This window comes from Melanotaenia boesemani, chromosome 4, assembly GCF_017639745.1.
Source record: "Melanotaenia boesemani isolate fMelBoe1 chromosome 4, fMelBoe1.pri, whole genome shotgun sequence".
In the NCBI taxonomy this organism is placed as follows: domain Eukaryota; kingdom Metazoa; phylum Chordata; class Actinopteri; order Atheriniformes; family Melanotaeniidae; genus Melanotaenia; species Melanotaenia boesemani.
Genome location: NC_055685.1, coordinates 22,996,160 through 23,015,230, shown reverse-complemented (window position 1 = coordinate 23,015,230; position 19,071 = coordinate 22,996,160). Strand labels below are relative to the sequence as shown.

The window sequence follows — 19,071 nt, the reverse complement described above, 5'->3', positions numbered from 1 at the left end:
TATATACATTCACTGTTTTATACAAAATACTGTGTGACTCATATCTAAATTGAAAGTAAAATACATAACTAAATTTAAAAATGGAACAATAACACCTAAGACTTGGTTGATATACTTTTTAAACTATAAATGTCAAAACAAATGAGAATTATTGCTTTTTTCATCTATCTATATTATCTATTAAATATTTTCAGTAGTATTTTTATTTTTTGAACCCCACGATAACTGTTATCTTCTTGGTATTGAATGACACCCAACCAATGTAATGATATGCTCTGCAGCAGAGCTTATCTTACCAGACTTAATCTAGGCCTGTTGTATTTATGTGACATATTCTCCAAGACACAAGCTGAACTCATGCAGCTATTTTTTGTAGTATTTACTTATTTCATAACTATAATTATTACTGTATATTTAAACAAAATGGGATTTCCTAATTTTAAGATTGTGGGGAACTGGTTGTTTGAACATCAACACATAAATCTAAACGTGGTAGCCAAATTCAGCTTCAGTACTACATGTCAGCTACAGCTCCACATTTTCTCTTCTATACCTGGATAGTACCTGATAGTACCTGCCTGCAGCATCAAAGGACTCAGAGTGACGTCTGTCTCGCCCTGGCAGCGTCTGTGTCCTCTCCTCTCCTCTTCTTTAGATCACGTCATTATAGCTTCATCATATGCTATGATTGATTTTAGGTGTAAAAGGTTTGCTATGTTGCTATAATACCGCTCTGTCTTCCCCCACACATTACACAGTGCTGCAGTTCAGCTCCTCAGGTCACTGAGCTTCAGACTGAGAGTGAGTGAGGTGCGCTGCTGCCCTATTTCACATATGACTATGAAAGATGGAAGAAAATATACTTCCTACATACTGGGCATCATCTATGCAAGATCCTGACAGTATAGCTGCTTTCTGTTGTCTTCCTGTTAATGATAAACTACACAATTACCCCAAATTACTGAAATATTAATATTTTAACATGAAAGTCTATTCTAAACTATAAATAGCTGGTATCAAAGGTATAGATATCACTTATATAAATGATGTCATCGCCTTTGAATGAAGTAGATGACTAGATATCTTCTATTTGGAGATTGGTGTGTGTGTGTGTGTGTGTGTGTGTGTGTGTGTGTGTGTGTGTGTGTGTGTGTGTGTGTGTGTGTGTGTGTGTGTGTGTGTGCAGACAGACTCACCTTCTGGTGCAATGTTTATCAGACCATCTATGCTAGCCCAGAAGACTGGTTCCATTTGTGGAGACAGAGACTGTATGGCTCCATACAACCGAACAAAACTGAAATAAAAAAAGAACAAATTAAGTCAAATGAAAAAGAAAACATAAAGATAAAAAAACATGAAAAAAATGACATAATAGAGGATTTTAAGACCTTATCCAGCCATCAGATTTACAAAATTTTTAGATTTTTTTATTAGAAAGAAAACACCTGAATTGACAAACTAATCAAATGCATAGAGTGACAAACAGCAAAGCTTAATGCTACATCTGTTAAAAAATGACTTATGAATTACAGTCGTAGTAAATGACACATATTATTTCACCCATGTTTTCAGCTAGGCTTCATCTGGAAGAGAACATATCTTTCATACATATGTATGCATCTAGTGAGCACATGTGGAGCTTTTAATATTATGTTTCATTTGCACTTATCTTCTAACCAGTAGACAGGGGAAAAATATCCTTGAAACAGTATTTTTCCTATAGTAAAAGCAACCTTTGTGGTACATTTTCTAAAATCTTCTGCAGGAACTCACATTTGTTTGTAGACACTGCAGGGAGGATTGACCTGAAAAACAGAACATTTTACAATCAGTCAACCAGAGCTGTAAAAGTCTGTGGATCATTTGCGTCCTGATAAAGGCTTTTACCTCCTCTGCAAGCTGGACCAGAAAGTGAAGGACCTCTGGAAATTTTTTGACCTGAGATGGCTCCAACAAGAAGTCAAACACACCGTCGATAACAACATCTTTCTCTGGTGGTGTAGGAAGAGGTAACAGCAGCATCTCTGCTAGCTGCTTTGGAGACAGCAGGTGAAGAGCTTCCATCTGAGCCAGACACAGAAGAGAAGTATTTATCTACAGACAGACAGCCTTTTTTACTAAATCCTTCACTTACAACTGATCTGGATGAAGATATGCAGATTGATCATGTTTTCCAGACTTACACCAGAGAAATGAGGGTTGAGCTTGTAGAAGTCAGTGATAGAGGCAAATCTTGAGAAGAAACCAAAGTTGTTTGTCAGCCATTCTGCACTGTTATTGGCTGAGAAGACACACTGGGGGTCTGAAACATTTTGGACGAAAATGCATATTTATTAATATTAATGTTCATATTTCTTTGTTTGCTATAAGAGAAATGACTGAAGAGCAACTGTAGAAAGTACATTTATGTAACACATTACATTACTTCTTACAAAATCATTATGAATTTACTTTGAAAAAAATCCACCCAAACATTTAACTTGTCCTTGTTCTTTTTATTTTTTACGTGCTTTATGTAAACATGCTTTCATTGTATTAACTGCCCACATGTCATGCTTTCTGTAACACTTACCAGAGGTGTTGTGATGCATCAGGAAAGAGTAAATGAAGTGCTGATAGATGTTGTTACTGTACATTAGATCAGCATCCATGACACTCATGTGTTTTCCCAGTTCTTCCACACTGCATAAAGCATGACAAAAAATAAGTGATGACAGTAAAGTGAGTGTATGAACAAATAAATCCACACAAAATGATGAACTCACAGGGTTTGGTAAACAGGACAGGAGAAGTTCTTGGTACTCAGACAGGACAGGAGGTCTGGGTTTACATCAGGCAGGAGAGGCAGCAGCTTGATCTGGAACCAGAGCTTGATGAAGGCAGGATCTTCCAGGTTTTCCTGAGTTAGGTCTGGTGAGGGATGCTCCTCACTAAAGATGCCCTGAAAGTCGGACACCACCTCCTTGAAGTTCTATGGGACAAGAGAGATAGGAATTACCGATGTGGGGGTTTGTTAGAACACCCACCAGTCTGGCCATGAAATTCAGTACGAGTATGATGTTTGACAGGTAAGTGTGGTTAATATACTCACTGCTGTGGACAATTCTTTGATCAGGGTGTTCAGGCGCTTTGTCAGTTCTTCAATCAGTCTCATAATTGTTGTCTCTGTCATTGTCAGGTTTGTTTTTGCAGCACAGTGCAACACAGTGGCCAAGTTTTCCACTGCATTCGTCAGCTAGTAGCATCAACATAAATATAAAGGGGACAGAAAGTCAAAGATTAGTGTGACCATTCAAGAAACATTTTTTTTGCCATCTTTTGAAAACTATGAGCATATATTTGAATACTTTATATGTATACACTATATACAAGAATAAAAGAAAGCCTTACCCCACAATGGGTAACACTCTTGTCAAGTGTGATGCTGCAGACATCCAGGAGCTCAGTAGTGTCATTGCCCATACCATGGTCTAAAAAGCTGAAATAAATTAATTATTCAATTAAAGCTAGTAGACATTATAGATAAGAATCACATTAGATAAAACTGTATACTCAGTTGTCTCTTCTCTACACAGCATGACATCTTTCCCAGCTGTTAAAATCTCACGTAGTTAGGTGTGATTTTGTGTCTCAGCTTACACCCACATTTCAAGCTACTCACACTTTGATTTACAACCCTCTCTTGTGGTCTGCAGACACCTGTCTAAACAGGTGCACTAAACAAAGTTGCACCCACCGACCAATCTTTGGTCTCTTGTAATATGAAAATGAAAAAACACTGATATATTTGGTTCATTGTTAGCTTGACTTACAACACTTGATGGAAAGCGAGTGTGATGTTTGGATGCATCAGGTGTGCATCATTTGGCAGGAACCTCTGCAATAACGGCACCACAACCTGCTGGTACCAGTCCTCCACATTTGTCACATCAAACTGAGGCGCCTCTGGAACTGTGGTGTTTTTTGGCCGGTACATGTCTGCCAGTTCAGCCAAAGTGAAGTTGAGCAGGAACTGAGTCAGAGTAGTGCTCCTTATTTCTGACATGTTTCTCTGTAAGATCAACAGACAGGAGTCATTTAATTCACTGCTGCTCACAGAGCAACAAAACATGTCATTTAAGCAGCAAAGTGTGCGTGTGTGTGTGTGTGTGTTTATTTACCTGTTGTGTGAAGGACACAAACTCATGAGCAAAGCTCCCAATAGGTTTGAAAGCCATCATGAACCCATTTACAACCTGAGTGTAAAAAGAGAGATGATATAAAATGAGATTTAATCCCTTACTTTATGTGCTTCTACCTATTAACACATCAACAAAACTGATCAAGATGATTAACTTTTTAGCTAAGTTCACATTTTATCAGCCTAACTAATGAAAGTCGTCTTCTTATTGCTTTATTTTGCTCCACCACCTTTGTAAAACAGATAATGACCCATTTCTACATATTGTCATCATGACACATGTGAAATCTATTTACCAATAACTTGCCAAACATTTTGATAAAGCTATAACAAATACCTATACTCCCTATAGAAACAAGCCAGCCAAATCACAGAGAGCAACACCAATCAATGCTCACATTGGTATAGGTCTAAATTTCCTAAATCATGACAAGTTTACATTTTTATTCAGACTGTGTGAGGGAAGCCCTCTCTCTCAGCTTTCACATTTCAACTAGTCTTTTTATATTTTTTGTAGTGAGTAAGATAAGGACACCAATAGCAATTACTCATTTTATGGTTAATTTAAGGAGCCAGTCCAGTAGCTGTTAAGCTAAAGTTAGCAGACAGATTTTAGCAGACTACAGACTAATGGTTTCATCACATTTGTTCCTCACAAAGAAATAATCCTGAAAAATTATCTTACAAAGAACTTAGTACTGTAATACACAGATTATTTATTATTACACTAATTTAATTTGACACTTTTATTGGTTAGCTATGAAGGTAATGTGGCAAAGCCAGTCTAGCCAGTATTTTCAAGTGGCTTCTGCCCCTGTACATAGCATGACAACACCTATAAATCTGTCAACATTTTGAAATTTTAAGTTCCCATTTGACCATTGCTATATTTGTTTTTGTGGAGTCATAAGTGAACACACTTGGGCAAAACGGCGAGGCTAAAGAATTACACTAGAAAAATTGACTGGTTCAAGTTGAATGAAAGAAGTTAATGTCTTATAGATTCAAGTCTACTGTAACTATTGATGTTTTAGAGCCAGTTCCGATTAGTCATCAGTGGTATTACACTGTAAGGCACTTCATATTGACTTCATATCTGACTGCAAATTACCTCAGTCTACATAATCTTAGTGTTAAGCTAAGCTTACATGCTGCTTGTTCTGCATTGAATTTTGAAACATAAAGATGTTGTCAAACTTCTCACATCACTAAGTTTAATACCAAACTATTCCTTTCAGAACATCAGGATGCATAACCTTGTTGTTGAAGGTAAAATCAATAAATAGAGTAGGCTAATATGATTCTGTCGTCCTCTGTGAGTTTGTTACCAACAATATTTGATCTGTGGTCAATAATAACAGGCTACATTATGATCTTTTGTAACTGTGGAAAAAAGTATCAGTGAAATCAACTTTAACACTAAAAGGTGCTTGTTCATATTTATGAAGCTATGAGGACACAATATGAAATATTTAAATGGCTTCATATTTACCACGGTTTTTCCTGCAATGTAAGACATACTGGAAGAGATTTGTCGTTGCTGCTGTTATGAATACTTTAAAACAGCCTTAAAGTTATGGAAGTAGATATGGTGCTACAGTACCTCTCTAAGCTTGTCCTGTGGAGATGGCATATATGAATCTTGTGTAGGCTGCGGAGGAGGGGAGGGTACCATAGTTGAGTAGTCAGGGCTCGTCCAGCCGTGGCCCTCTCCAGGACCAGCAGTGGGTGGAGGGTCAGAACCGCCAGTCAACAAATTTTGGAAGACCAGGGTTAAGGTGCCATTGTCTAAACTCTCCAGTTCAGGACTTAGAAGCAGCTCTGCCTTTTGTGCTGGAGACAGCAGGTGAAGAACCTCCAACTAAAAACAAGAATGAGAAGAAAATATATTTTCCCCTTGTTACAGCTTAAAATATTCAGTGTAGCATCTGGAGATCTTTATTATTACAAAGACTAAACATAGGTCAGTCTAACTTACTCCACTGAAGACCATGTTGAGGGTTGAAAGGTCCTTCATTCGAGCCATTGCTCTGAATGCACCAAAGTTCTTCATTAACCATTCTTCACTGCTCTCTTCTGGGTTCACACAACCTGCACAGAAGCAACACATTGACTAAAGATATACAGTATACTAGTATTAATGCAAAGATAGATAAATCATACTTATACACCCACTAAAATTAAAATCTAAAAAAAAAAGTTTTGTTGTGCATGATCTATCTATCTATCTATCTATCTATCTATCTATCTATCTATCTATCTATCTATCTATCTATCTATCTATCTATCTATCTATCTATCTATCTATCTATCTATCTATCTATCTATCTATCTATCTATCTATCTAATTTCTTATAAGATTTTAATTAAATTAGTTTTGATGCAATTCAATTGAGTTAGATTTTTTCATTCTGTTTCAGTCTGGACATCCTGTCAGTTTTCTATCTGTTGTCTAAATTTTTATTCACCAGATTGTCCTGAGTTGTCTTGTCCACAGCCAGCTTCTCTCCAACTGCTTGCTGTCCCCCAGCAGCCTTCATCACACTTTCTTGACTACCATTAGTTCTGTTACAAACTCATGTTTCCCACTACTGACAGATTTTGTACTGTGATTACAGTTTCTGTTTTTGAATTTTGGACACTTGCTATTTTAATTTGGCACAAGTGTAAATCATTGTCTTTAAAAACTTTACCAGCAACTCTGTCTCCAGACAGGAAGGGATACATAAAGAACATGTAGATCCACTTTTGTCTGACTGGATTCATCTCAGAATAATGGTGACTGAGCTCCGTCACCCTGCAAGAGAAAACGGAATGTTAAACATTACTGTTAGAAAAAACAAAACAAAACAAAACAAACATTATCAGAAACAGACATACACAGTCTGGTAAGTGGAACAGCTGAAATTCTTGGTGCTGAGACAGGACAGGAAGTGTTTGGTGATAGATTTCAGAAGAGGTTTTATCTTGATCTCAAGCCACATCTGAACCAGGGCTTCATTCTGGAGAGGGTCTGCGTGCGGGTTTAAGTCCAATGCTCCATCCAAACTGAGAAATGGCACACCTGTCATGCTGGATTTCTGTTTAAACAGTAAAAAATGGATAAATAAACAAAGCAAAAACAAACAAACAAACAAAAAAACAAGGTAAAACAAAATTAAGGCATGTAATTGACTCTTGTCTGTATAATGTAGATTAATAGGTTTTAAAAAAATCAAAACAACAGAAATAGATTGCAAATAAAATAGACTGGGATGACATTGTGAGTCAGTATGGTGCATTCTACCATCACATGGAAAGAAACAAAAATAAAGACAAAAGCAGTAACGTCACTAACTGGTTTGGCTGGAAAACTGTGCAACGTTCCTTTTGTTGTGTGTTTATTAAAGCCATACCAGGAAGGAGTACACGTCCATGGTGGCTTCAAGCATTCCCTTCAGTCTTTGCATGTGATCCTTTCCTGTGTCTGTTGAAGGCAACCCCACACACTGCAGGAAGTGAGAGGTCGCATCTGGCTCCTTTATATTCAAAACAAGAAGAAAAATGAGGAACAAGTAATATTAAATAAATTTAATATTATATTACTACAATCTATCTTCACGCTATTCCCAAAGAAATTATATAGATATAAATGCTCGTCAGTACATCCAATAATACAAATAAAAAAGAAATTATGATATGATGTACTTAAGCATTTCAAAATGCCAACAACAATAGGTCAATGAGGTCACAGTGCCATTATGTAAGGATTACTGCTGCAAACAGTTACATAAGATGATTTTTACACTTGTGTGTAACTTAAAGAACCACTAAGCTGTCTACACTGAAATTACTGCTAAATTAATTATCTAAAGTGCTAAATGTTTCACGGTAATAATACTAAAATCAAGCTTAATAAAGACCTTTGATAATCTATCTGAAACTTAAATGTTATCCAAAGTGCTGCCATTCAGTTTTGATGTTTTTTTTCCACCCACATGCAGCTCCACTTGTTTTGACCAACTTGGTTCAGGGCCTGTTCTGTGTTCAGCATACCAAGACATCCCTTAATCATGTGGTTTAACAGGGCTATACACTGGAAATCATGCAAAACTTGATATTATCTTTGTGAGTCAGCCCATGTTTACTGACTCTGGATGTAAAGAAGGCACAGTCTGCACTTTATGACCAATCTTAAGCATGGACAGACATGTAGATGAACATTTTTCTTAAGAAGAAAACGTAACAATCTTCTGTAAATAGGAAGAGTTTAGATATAAATCCAGTCTGAAAGTGAAACAGTTACTATGTATCATATGTAGATTAAAGCCCAAGTACAAACTCCAAAGATGGGAAAATTTCTCAGATGCAGTAAAAGCAAATCCATAATTCCTTTATTAGTTTGAAGCTTTATTCAATGGCCAGAAGGTAAAAAAACAACAACAATTTTCTGTGTTTTCGCTTATCGACTTAGCTGTTATCAACTTATTTCATATTTGATGTAAAAGTTGGGAGAGAGTCAAAAATAGAAAAAATTCTTTTTGGAAGGCGTTAATTGCAATCAGTAGATTAATAGGTGTGTAATTCCTGAAGGTGTCAGGATGGAGCATTCACCATGGCATTATTACTTCTAAGCAAAGATGGAACAAGGCCAAACTCAGTCAGGGAATCGTTTTGACATGGGGAAATCTTGGAGAGTAAAACCAAAGGACAGAAACCAATGATGGATGCATGTGGCCTTTGAGCCCTTTAGTGGCAATACATGAGAAACTGTACATGCCATGATCAGCATGATCAGTTGCATGCAAGGGCTCAGAAGTACCTTGTAAAACTATTGTCACTGCATCCAGAAATTTAACCTGAAACAGACTTTCTCAAGGATAAAATATCAGCTCTATGCAGGCCCCTCCCAAAGACAGCTACTGATGTGACCAAAGATAAACCAGCAGTGTTAACTGAATAGGTGACTGTGAAAATGAGGGACTACTCATTCCACACGTGTAATTTGGTCCGTTTTCAGGGAGCTGAGCTATAACAGCTAGAAGACGGAGCAATGCCACCAGAAATGGCAGGGACAGTGCTGACATGCGAGCAGCAAAAGAAACAAGCCAGAGAAGGTGAGGACCGTGTTGTGCGGTTAGCAACAACTTTATAGCGATACACCCATGCTGTCTCAAACTGACGTCGGCTCGCAAGAGTAAACTCTGAACCTAGCACTGCCTACTAGTGGAGTGACTCAACAACCATGGCAACGCAAAAGACACAGTAACGTGGGGTTCAGTGCCCAAGGACACTCTGGTATGTAGTCAGGGGAAGCCTGGAACCTATTAAAATTCTGGTTGGCAGACAACTACTCTTTCTTCTGAGCTACAGCCGCCCCATTGGATTAATATGGATGCGTGTTGGAATCATAAACTGTATATAAAAGAATGGTAGAGGCTAACATTTAGCATCTCTATCATGGTGACTGGGTGGCCTACACACTACCAGTCATTAATATGAACAGGCTGGACATTTACATGGAGAGGTTGCCAGCTATCACATATGGTGGAGCTGTCACCAAAAAAAAAAAGGGACCTTTAAACATTATACATTATTACAATATTATTACATTATAACGTGATATGTTTTTTGTAAAAACGTGAAATGTATCATGTTACAGAGTGATACGTTTTGTGGTGAAAACGTGGACTATAAACCACATTTGTCGTTGTATGGGGAAACTTTGTGTGTACGCCCAGAGAAATGCCTAATTTACCAAATGGAATTAAGTTTTACTTCATTGGAGAGATTTGATGAAGCTTATTATTGCATTATTTTCAGTATAGCCCAGTTTCAGTCCAAACTTGTGGCGAAAGATCCTGCTCGCCGGTCGGTGGAAGGAGTCCATCTGCAGCCAACCCGCCAAAACAAGCTAAGCTTCTTTTAATATTTCCTGGAGCACAGCAGCCGGTAAGACAGTTAACAAGCTAATTGCAGGGTTCGTTGTAGGAGACATGGTCCCCCTGTCGACTATTGAATCTGCCAGGTTCAGAAAAATACTAGATAAAATGATTATGAGATAAGTGTGCCCATTTCTTCCCACAGACAGGGATGTTGTTCGTATGGTTTTAAAGCCATTTTGTTTACAATATACAGTAAACACTATGCAGACAGGCAGTGATGATTCGACTATGATGTTTGTCCATGTCTACACAGTAAATTAAGAAATGGTAAAGTAATAAGTAGTAATTTCATTACTCTTGCAAAAGACACGTTTGACCTCAGCAGGACTTCCTAGTTAAAATTAACAAAAACTTTATAACTACTTAGAACTATAAGGTGTTTACAAAATTATCTGGTGCAAGTACAGATGCATACATTTATTCTTTTACTTTTACATGCTTTTACATACTTTTATTTTTTATGTGAGAAAACTGCTTCATTCTGTGTCTTGATCATATACCACTTGCTTGCGATTATACAAAAGTAGTAAGCCACCTTTGTGATACTGAAAAACATACTGAACAAGAGATCTTTGTTCCTGTTCTCTAGGTGGAGAAAACAAGAACACCGTTTTGTTCTGGTTATTTCAGACTTCATGAGAAACTTTGCGATGAGGCAGATTACTGTAAGTGACTGTGTCTGTCTTTAGATCTCATGTCTTGTGTAGATTTTCATGCTTTCATACTGCCTCAGCCAGCTGTTTGTTAAACTATTTTTAACATTGTTTAATCATTTGCATCAGCGGAAAAAATTATTTTCCCCTTGAAGCTTTTTTGCATTAACCACGCCCATTTCAAATTCTGTTCAATAACATAATTGTCCTCAGAATCTGGATGAGGATAAATGGCTGCTGTACCGAGAAAAAGCAAACAAAATGAAGTAATTTTGTTCTTCCCGCCTTGAGAAAAATAACAAACTTCCCTGTTCTAGCGGAGTGTGAAATGGGCTTTAGTTACACAGCTGAGCAAGTAATCTTGCTTATAGAACAGGTTCCATTTGTACTTTTACAATATAAATCAGAAATATTTCCAACGCTGACATGGGATCAAGATGTAAAGTTAAACTACTGGTATGTGATATGGGCAGTTTTGCAACTGTAGCTAGGCGTGATTTCAGGAATTGTGACGAAGACAAGCAAACCTACACTTTCAAAGGGCTTAAATCACACAACATGACTGTCTCATGCACCCCATTCAGAAAACTCTTGGTATTAGTTTAGATAGGCTGCCAGTTATTTCTTCATTTTTCCATAAAAGACCAATAATTATTACTTCAATTTTTTTTATGTAAATGACAACAAATACTGCAGCTGTACTATATATACTGAAAGGAGACTTGATTGAAAACATCTACTGTAATTAACCAAAAATTAAATGTTTGAACTTGTTTAAAATTAGCTTTTAATTTGTTGTTCAGTAAACAATTGGATAAACTGCATACATGTAGATAAATCACAATATGACGTTTGGCATCTTCAAATAAAATTTGATTATTATGAAAAACTTGAGCTCTGTCTATAGATTCTGAAAAAAAAAAACACACATGTACAACACATGATTTGAAAATGCTGATGTGATGTCTTCACTCACCAGATCGCAGGATTCTCTTCTGGCACATGTTACACTACTTCAGTTTTCCATCGGATAACCAGCCAGATGAGCATTAAGAGACAAATGATTGTTTATTGTATTTGGAACAAAGTGAACTATGAATATGAAAGCAGATTTTATGCACTAATGACTCAGTGGAAAATCTCACGTCTGTTGTTCCACTGAGAATTTCAATTTCCTGAACTCACCTCTGTGTATTTGTTCCTCCTGTTGGAGTAAAACAGAGTTGACTGTTAGATTTCAGCCTTTAATTCATATAGTCATATTTATTAATATTTGAGTAACAGTTTCTAAAAGAAAAAAAAGAAAACATGCTGAATGTGTAAAAAAACAAACAAACAAAACAAACAAACAAACAAACAAAATGTCTCATCAAAGTAACTTTTTTAACAAGACAAAGTGTTGGTAGAATGTAATTGAAGGTGTCAGCACCACAGAAACACCAACAGACATTATGTTACACAAATTCACAAGTGCACATATAAATTTACTCCCTGTGGATTAAAAACAGATGAAGACCCAAACAAATCCACATTTAGGGGCTGGAAGGGATGCTTTTGGAACAGGACAAATGCCAAACCTTTAAACAAGAATTTGTTCTCTAATAAGAAACTTAAGTCCATTTACTAAGGCTCTACTGATTTTTAAGATTTTATTTTATTTTATTTTGGCACTTTCCTTTTTCTGGGTTTGGTTTATGCAGACTGATCGCCAAAGTAGTCCCACTTAAAGTTTTGTTAACATTGTGTGGATGGATACACATTTAGTTGCGTGATTTATTTATTTTTTTTAACTTTAAGAGGACAAAAAAAATTACAAAATATTGATGTATCTTATAAATATTTGGTTCATGCATTTAAATTTTCTTTTGCTGAGAAATATTTGTGTTGCTAGTTCTGACATAGTGAGTGACAAATGTGAAATGAACATATTCATGATAAGCTTGTTGGCTTTTACAACATGTGATGAAGTTTTAACAAGCCATGCATTTGATTTTATTATTGGTCAGATTGTTGATTTTGTTCTTTTCAAAGATTTCTTGACAATTCTTTTGCCTATAAGACAAAACAATATAGTTTTAGTTTTGTGTAATTATTCTATTGCCCACTAAGATCTCCCAGTACTGTCATGCTTGCTATTGTGAGATAATAGAACTTATTCCTCTCTCTGCAAACATATAAGATATTACGCTCTAAAACAGTACTTTCTGCTAAAAGCTGAGCAGTATATTTTCTAGCCATCGTTAATCAAACAACTTTAATCAGTCAAAAAACAAAAAAGTGTTTAATGCGTGCCAAACAAGGTATGAAAGTATGTTTTGTGTTGATATAGGAAATAGTGATTTTTATTTATTTGTTTTTTTAGCAACTGAATAACACAGTGAGGGTAAAAGAGGAAAGGGGAAACAAAAATTAAACATTGCCAAAGAAACTTTTGGTTATTGGCTCAGAGTTTTAATGACTCTAAAAGTCATAATAAATGTTCAGCTTTTTATCTCTTAAGGTGCAATTGACTGAATTCCGAAGAACAAAACAATCTGCTCTTACCAAATAAGCTTCCCAGCAGGTAAACCAACAAGAATAGAGAGCTGGACTTCATAATGAAGGAAGTCTCATGGGATGAGAGGCTCTGAAGAGGAAAATTACTGGCTATGGAATAAGAGGAAGCAGTAAGCCATTATTCACCATCAAGCAGTAATACATTATACGATTTTTCTTCTTTCTGCTCATTTTCATTCTTGTTTTTTTCTGATTATCATTTATCTGTTTTGTTCGAATGTATTAAGAATGAAAAAAAAAAAAAAAAAAAACAACTTGATTGGGGCATTTTTCTTTTTTATTTCAAAGTAAAAATCAAACCAGTTTATCCTGAGCCATCATGGTGTGAGAAATCAAACCTGATAAATTACAAAAGTCTTCCAAAGGAAAACAACCTTTGTCAGGCTATTGTTGCTGTCCTTTAACCTTCATGCGCATGTGGTTTTAAAAGACAGGAATCGGGGAGTGGCAATCTGATCTTTTATGTTCAGTGGCTTACAGTGACCTTTAACATAGCAGCTTGATGCAACAATGGATCTATGAAAAGAATCCTGAAAGTCTACACCATTCATCTCCAGACAATGAACATAAGATATTCAGCCCATAACGCTGCTTTTAAAAAGTGCATTTAATACCAAAGAACTTTGTTTTCATTACTAGGGTGTTTGTCCATCTCTGTTAGACACCCCACTAAAAATTAGCTTTATAAAACATTGGTTAAAAAAAAAAAAAGCTAGCAAAAAGGGGACCCTCAAACTTGTTGGAATACTTACAGTTTATGGTGAATTTAGTAATCAAACTGTGGACCTATATTATATCAGAGTTGACTGTTGGCATTTACCACTAGTAAGATTGCCAACAGTTAGTCAAATAAAGTAAAAGTTTGACAAAACTCAAGCTGGTGTCATTATTAATGTTCTGAGTCCCTTTCACACAGAGACCTTTTCACATTCTCTGGATCGCTTGATGACATTGTGTACAGTAGAATATTTAATGTCTTCACAATTTTACTTTGAGGATCATTTTTCCGAATTTGCTCCTTTATTTATTTATTTATTTATTTATTTATTTGTTTGTTTGTTGTTGCAGATTACTGAACCCCTGACAATCTTCCCATTTGAGAGACTACACCTCTGTAAGATGCTCTTTTACAGCCACTCATGTTAGTGGCCCGTTGCCAATTAACCTAATTAGTGGCAACATGTTCCTCCAACTTCTATTTTTTAGTATCATTTACATCCCTCCCAACTTTTTGAGATGTGTAGCTGCCATCAACTTTAAGATAAAGTAATATTTTTCAAGGAGATGCCAAATGTCTTGCTTTAAATATTTTGTTATGTTTTATATGAAATATGCTGATATGTTTTATTGTGAATAAAAAACTGGTAAGCAAATTATTGCATCCTGTTTATATTTACAAACGCAGCATCTAAACTTCTGGGATTAAGGTTGCACAATATGGCTGCTTTAGAAGATTGGTGCCTCCACACGATTTCAGTATATAATCATTAGTTTTAGAAACACAATTAATAGACTTTCTAATGAGAAAATGTTGAACAGATGTCACAAAAGCCTTCTCTATAGCTCTCCTCTGAGTACATTTACCCTCTTTTATTCTTTGCTACAACATACATCCTTGTGTCAGAACAAATGGAGGGTGAAAGTTCCAATGTTTGCACAGGATAACTTCCCCACTCATTTAAAAGTCTGGCAACTGAAAAGAAACACCATTCAGATTCTTTGTGACTAACTTTTTTACTTTTAAAGCTCTAGTTTAAAGGAAAGATTTGAAAGTACAAGAACATTTTCTTAATATTCAGTGTATTGTTAATTAATAATAATGAATATAACTCAAAGGAAAGTATTGAGTTTTGGCAAGCTAGAATAAAAGTATTATATCTGAGATCGTATATGAGCCATAAATTACTGATGCAATTAAAATATCTGTTTACCGGCATAGATGTTGAGGGAGTCGATATAAACAACGTAAATTCTTTTGTAAAGTTGTAGGGATTTCTTTTGATTTTCAAAAGTGTGGTCTTTTTGATACTCTGCTTATTTTAGACTATGTCATACATACATGTATCTCACAAAATTTGTTATATATATATAATGTACTCTTGTGCAATTACTTTACAAAATATTTCACACACATGAACTCCTTGTATAGGATGAATCTCTGAAGGTAAAACAATGGAATGTAATATTGCTAAAGCTGGGACTAAACTGAACAACTAATTCATTCCTCCATTTTCTATACCCAGTTATTTAAATTCAAAGGGATGCTAGAGGTTATCTCAGCTGGTATCAGGTGAGATGAAGGGGTACATCCAGGACAGGACATAAATCAACATGATCATATGAAATAAACATAATTATCCGAAAAGATCTAGCATGAAAATTATAGCCATAATACTGTGAAACTCTCAGTTGAATCTCTTACCAAATCTTGTTTGTAGCTCGAGTCCTTCAGGTGCTGTTTTCACTGTCTCTGCTCAGTCACCTGAGACACATGTGTACCAGTAAAAGGTGTGTTGCCTTGTGACAATAACACAAGTGATGATGGCTGACTCCTCTGTGCTGCACAAAGGGGCTGAACCAAACTGGTTGTGGGTGTGTATTATACTGCAATTGGTGCATTTATGTATCTGTGTGTGTGTGTGTGTGTGTGTGTCAAGCTTTTGTGTGCATGAATGCCACTGTAAAGTTGAGCAAGAGAAAAAAAAAAAACAAACATCAGAAACAAAGTTTAAAGTTACTTCTGATTCATGCTCAGCTGGTTACACCTTCACAGTATTTGTTTTTGGTTATATAAGCCACTTGCTTTGTTAGGATTAAAGCACTGTAGACTTTATATTTGACACAGCCAGTCAGATGCTGTGTAACTTATAGGTTAGCCACAAATTTAATTTGGATTCATGCTGAATGCTTAACTACTCCTCTGGGAACTATTTTCATCACACCCACTCTAGACATCAGAAACCAAAATAAGGGTAATCTGGTTTGCTAAGGATGACAAGGAGATGTTATCTCTATAAATATACAGTAGAAATTACATTATTTCCAATTCGATTTGATCCTATTTGGTCTTGAAGTAGCTCTGCCCATAACGTTTATTACACCACAAGTAAAACTTGTTGAGATCACAGTGATTATTTGCGTAACCCCCCCCCCCCCCCCCCCACACACACACACACATACATAAAACAAACACACCTACACACACACAGACTCACACGCACAAATCATAGCAAGCATACCTAAATCAAGTTCAACTAGTTTCCTATTCTCAGGATAAATATTCTTTGAAATAAGTTGAGGCTCAATTATGAGTATATAAGGAAACCATAAGGAAACACATAAATAAATATGAATGAATGAATGAATATATACATACATATCCAAACACCAATGAAGATAAAGGTATAGACAATATACTAATGACAAATACAGTAAACAGATAGTCTCAAATATTTTTAACCACAATGCTTCATAAAAGTACATCTTTGAAGAGAAGATAAGAGAATAAGGGGCACAATATTTCAAACAGGCTCACAGTCTTGGATGTATGAGATGAGTCTTAATAATATTATGAATGTTAATCATATATATCCTACTTGATAATTTTGCTAATAATCTGTTTTAGAAATGTTCTGCAGCAATCAGATTTTTGTAAATAAACTGATGCTAATTTTTAGAACTTATTCCAGCAGAACCTTAACCAGTATTAACATTTATAAACAAAACTAAAACATAAAAACTCAAGACATAGTACATGTGACGAAGCGACTTGGTGAAGGACATATTTTGCAGTGTTTCCCTGGTGAATCCATTAATCTGCATCATATGACAGCTCCCTTGGCTGATTGTGCCAAAGTCTGTTGTTCAGAATATTTAATCCAGATAAAAGCTATCCCGATTTAATCCCGTTTTTCGGGCGGATCACGTAATCCTGGTAATCAAGTAATAAAAGTTGGTAATCAACTTTTGGCAAGTTCTCAATGGTAATAATGAAAACCCGCCATCTACAGGCGAGATGCTGTTACTGCGCTCCCTGCGAGTGAAACCACCGGGGGGCAACATGTAAAATAATACGTGCATGTATTGTCCTGCAGAACATTGACTGTCCCTCTCTGTGACAATGTTAATGACGCAACTGAGCCTAGTGTGGAGATACCGGTCTTGTATCGAGAAGTGTGTCCCTGTCAGGACCTGTTACTTGTACCTCCCCCCCGCAGGCCCGACCTCTGGCATTCCGTCATAATGAACAGGACGGACGGGACGTGTAGTGAGGGATGCAGTCGTTAGATTTTTTTTTTTTTTTTTTTTTTTTCTTGGAGAGGTTCTTTTTTGATTATGCAGTGATGAATATCAGGAAACGAAATATTTTATTTGTGTTATTGAATTTGTTGGGTACATGTCATGATCATGGATCATGTATGTCGTTTTTTAGTTATGGTTTTGGGTTATAGTTCTGGTTTTGTCATGTTTAGTTTCTGCTTTAAGATCATGGTTTGGGTTTTTGGTTTTGTCATGTTAAGTTAGTTTTTTTCCTTCATAAGCCCTGTTTCTTTTTCTGGCTCATTAGATCACCTGGTGTAATTACTCATCCACTTCACCTGTTCCTCATTACTCCTTACTGCTTATGTGGTATATTTCCTGTCATGTGTGGTTCCCTGTCTTGCATTTTTGAGAATAAAGCCATTTTAGCTGTACCGATCCTGCCTCCTGCCTGAGCTGCCTGCACTTGGGTCCTCACCTCCACCGCCACACGTTACAGGGACATGCTTTACTATGCTGAAAAGGTTAATAGGCAACCACTTTATCCCTATAACGGTTAAACAAGTCAGGTGCAACATATAAATATTAACATATCACTGACTACAAAAATACTATTATTTGTCAAAATCTGAGTTTTTACCACAGTTTCCTCCTGAAATCCGCCTTGAAATCCTTCCCTTATTGTCCATAACCATTAGTTATCCTAATTCTACTCAAAAGTTATGAACAACCCAAACGAAGTTTTATCCGGATAACAAACAAGATTGGATTACGTGGTCCAAGCTGATTTTGGACTCCGGGTGTCCCTTTTGAACAACTCATTTTCTAGATTTGATCCTATCCCATAACCGAAATCCGATCACATTACGTTTGAACAACCGGTCCCCAGCTGTTTATCACTGTACATTTTCATGCTCATATATTTTTAACCCAGCAACATCCTACAGTGGCCAAAATATTATAATAAATAAAAATATTACTCACCAGAAAAAATAAGTTACTTATGACAGAACCGTGATGGCTTCTATGACCTGATTGGATGAATTACACAAGAAAAATCACCACCAGTGTCATACTTGTAATATAGGCTAAAGCACTGTATACCATCATGGTCGAATATTTATTGTTTTTTGGATGAAAACTACGTCGAGTGAAAGAAAAAGTCATTATGAAAGTACTACCAAACGAAGAGGGGAGGAAGAGAAAAAAGATTAATAAGAACCCCTATAAAAAGAAATTATTATTCAAATTTCCCTCTGGGATTAACAACATATTTTTCATGTAATCAGTATTATTATTATAACAATTATTATTATTATTATTGATAACAAAACTTTGTTCCCTGTTTCTACTAAAAAAAAACAAAAAAAAAACAAATATTTCAATTCTATTACATTATTAATTCTGTTTTAAAGTAAGATCTTAAAGTAAAAACTGTAAAATACTGATATTGTTTGCATGAAGTAAACAAATTAAGTACAGTAGCACAGACTGCTGC

General features: G+C 36.0%; 1 protein-coding gene across 2 annotated transcripts in view; it reads right to left on the bottom strand.

The window, feature by feature from the left end:
* Nucleotides 1–15,849, bottom strand: part of LOC121638857 — a 34,991-nt gene extending 19,142 nt beyond the window's left edge. The window contains exons 1-19 of one of the 2 annotated variants that reach the window (XM_041983891.1): nt 15,736–15,849; nt 13,302–13,403; nt 11,943–11,961; nt 11,734–11,770; nt 7,576–7,698; nt 7,061–7,260; nt 6,874–6,977; nt 6,159–6,271; nt 5,784–6,041; nt 4,161–4,235; nt 3,813–4,051; nt 3,391–3,478; nt 3,092–3,235; nt 2,766–2,971; nt 2,573–2,682; nt 2,184–2,302; nt 1,888–2,064; nt 1,774–1,805; nt 1,197–1,294 (exon numbers count right to left, since the gene is read on the bottom strand). In XM_041983891.1, the coding sequence (XP_041839825.1) occupies nt 1,197–1,294; nt 1,774–1,805; nt 1,888–2,064; nt 2,184–2,302; nt 2,573–2,682; nt 2,766–2,971; nt 3,092–3,235; nt 3,391–3,478; nt 3,813–4,051; nt 4,161–4,235; nt 5,784–6,041; nt 6,159–6,271; nt 6,874–6,977; nt 7,061–7,260; nt 7,576–7,698; nt 11,734–11,770; nt 11,943–11,961; nt 13,302–13,353 (2,194 nt within the window). In that variant the 5' untranslated portion in view covers nt 13,354–13,403; nt 15,736–15,849. The remainder of the gene's footprint in view (nt 1–1,196; nt 1,295–1,773; nt 1,806–1,887; nt 2,065–2,183; nt 2,303–2,572; nt 2,683–2,765; nt 2,972–3,091; nt 3,236–3,390; nt 3,479–3,812; nt 4,052–4,160; nt 4,236–5,783; nt 6,042–6,158; nt 6,272–6,873; nt 6,978–7,060; nt 7,261–7,575; nt 7,699–11,733; nt 11,771–11,942; nt 11,962–13,301; nt 13,404–15,735) is intronic. The other variant, XM_041983892.1, reaches the window with a different exon arrangement.
* Between the last annotated feature and the right edge of the window lie 3,222 nt (nt 15,850–19,071).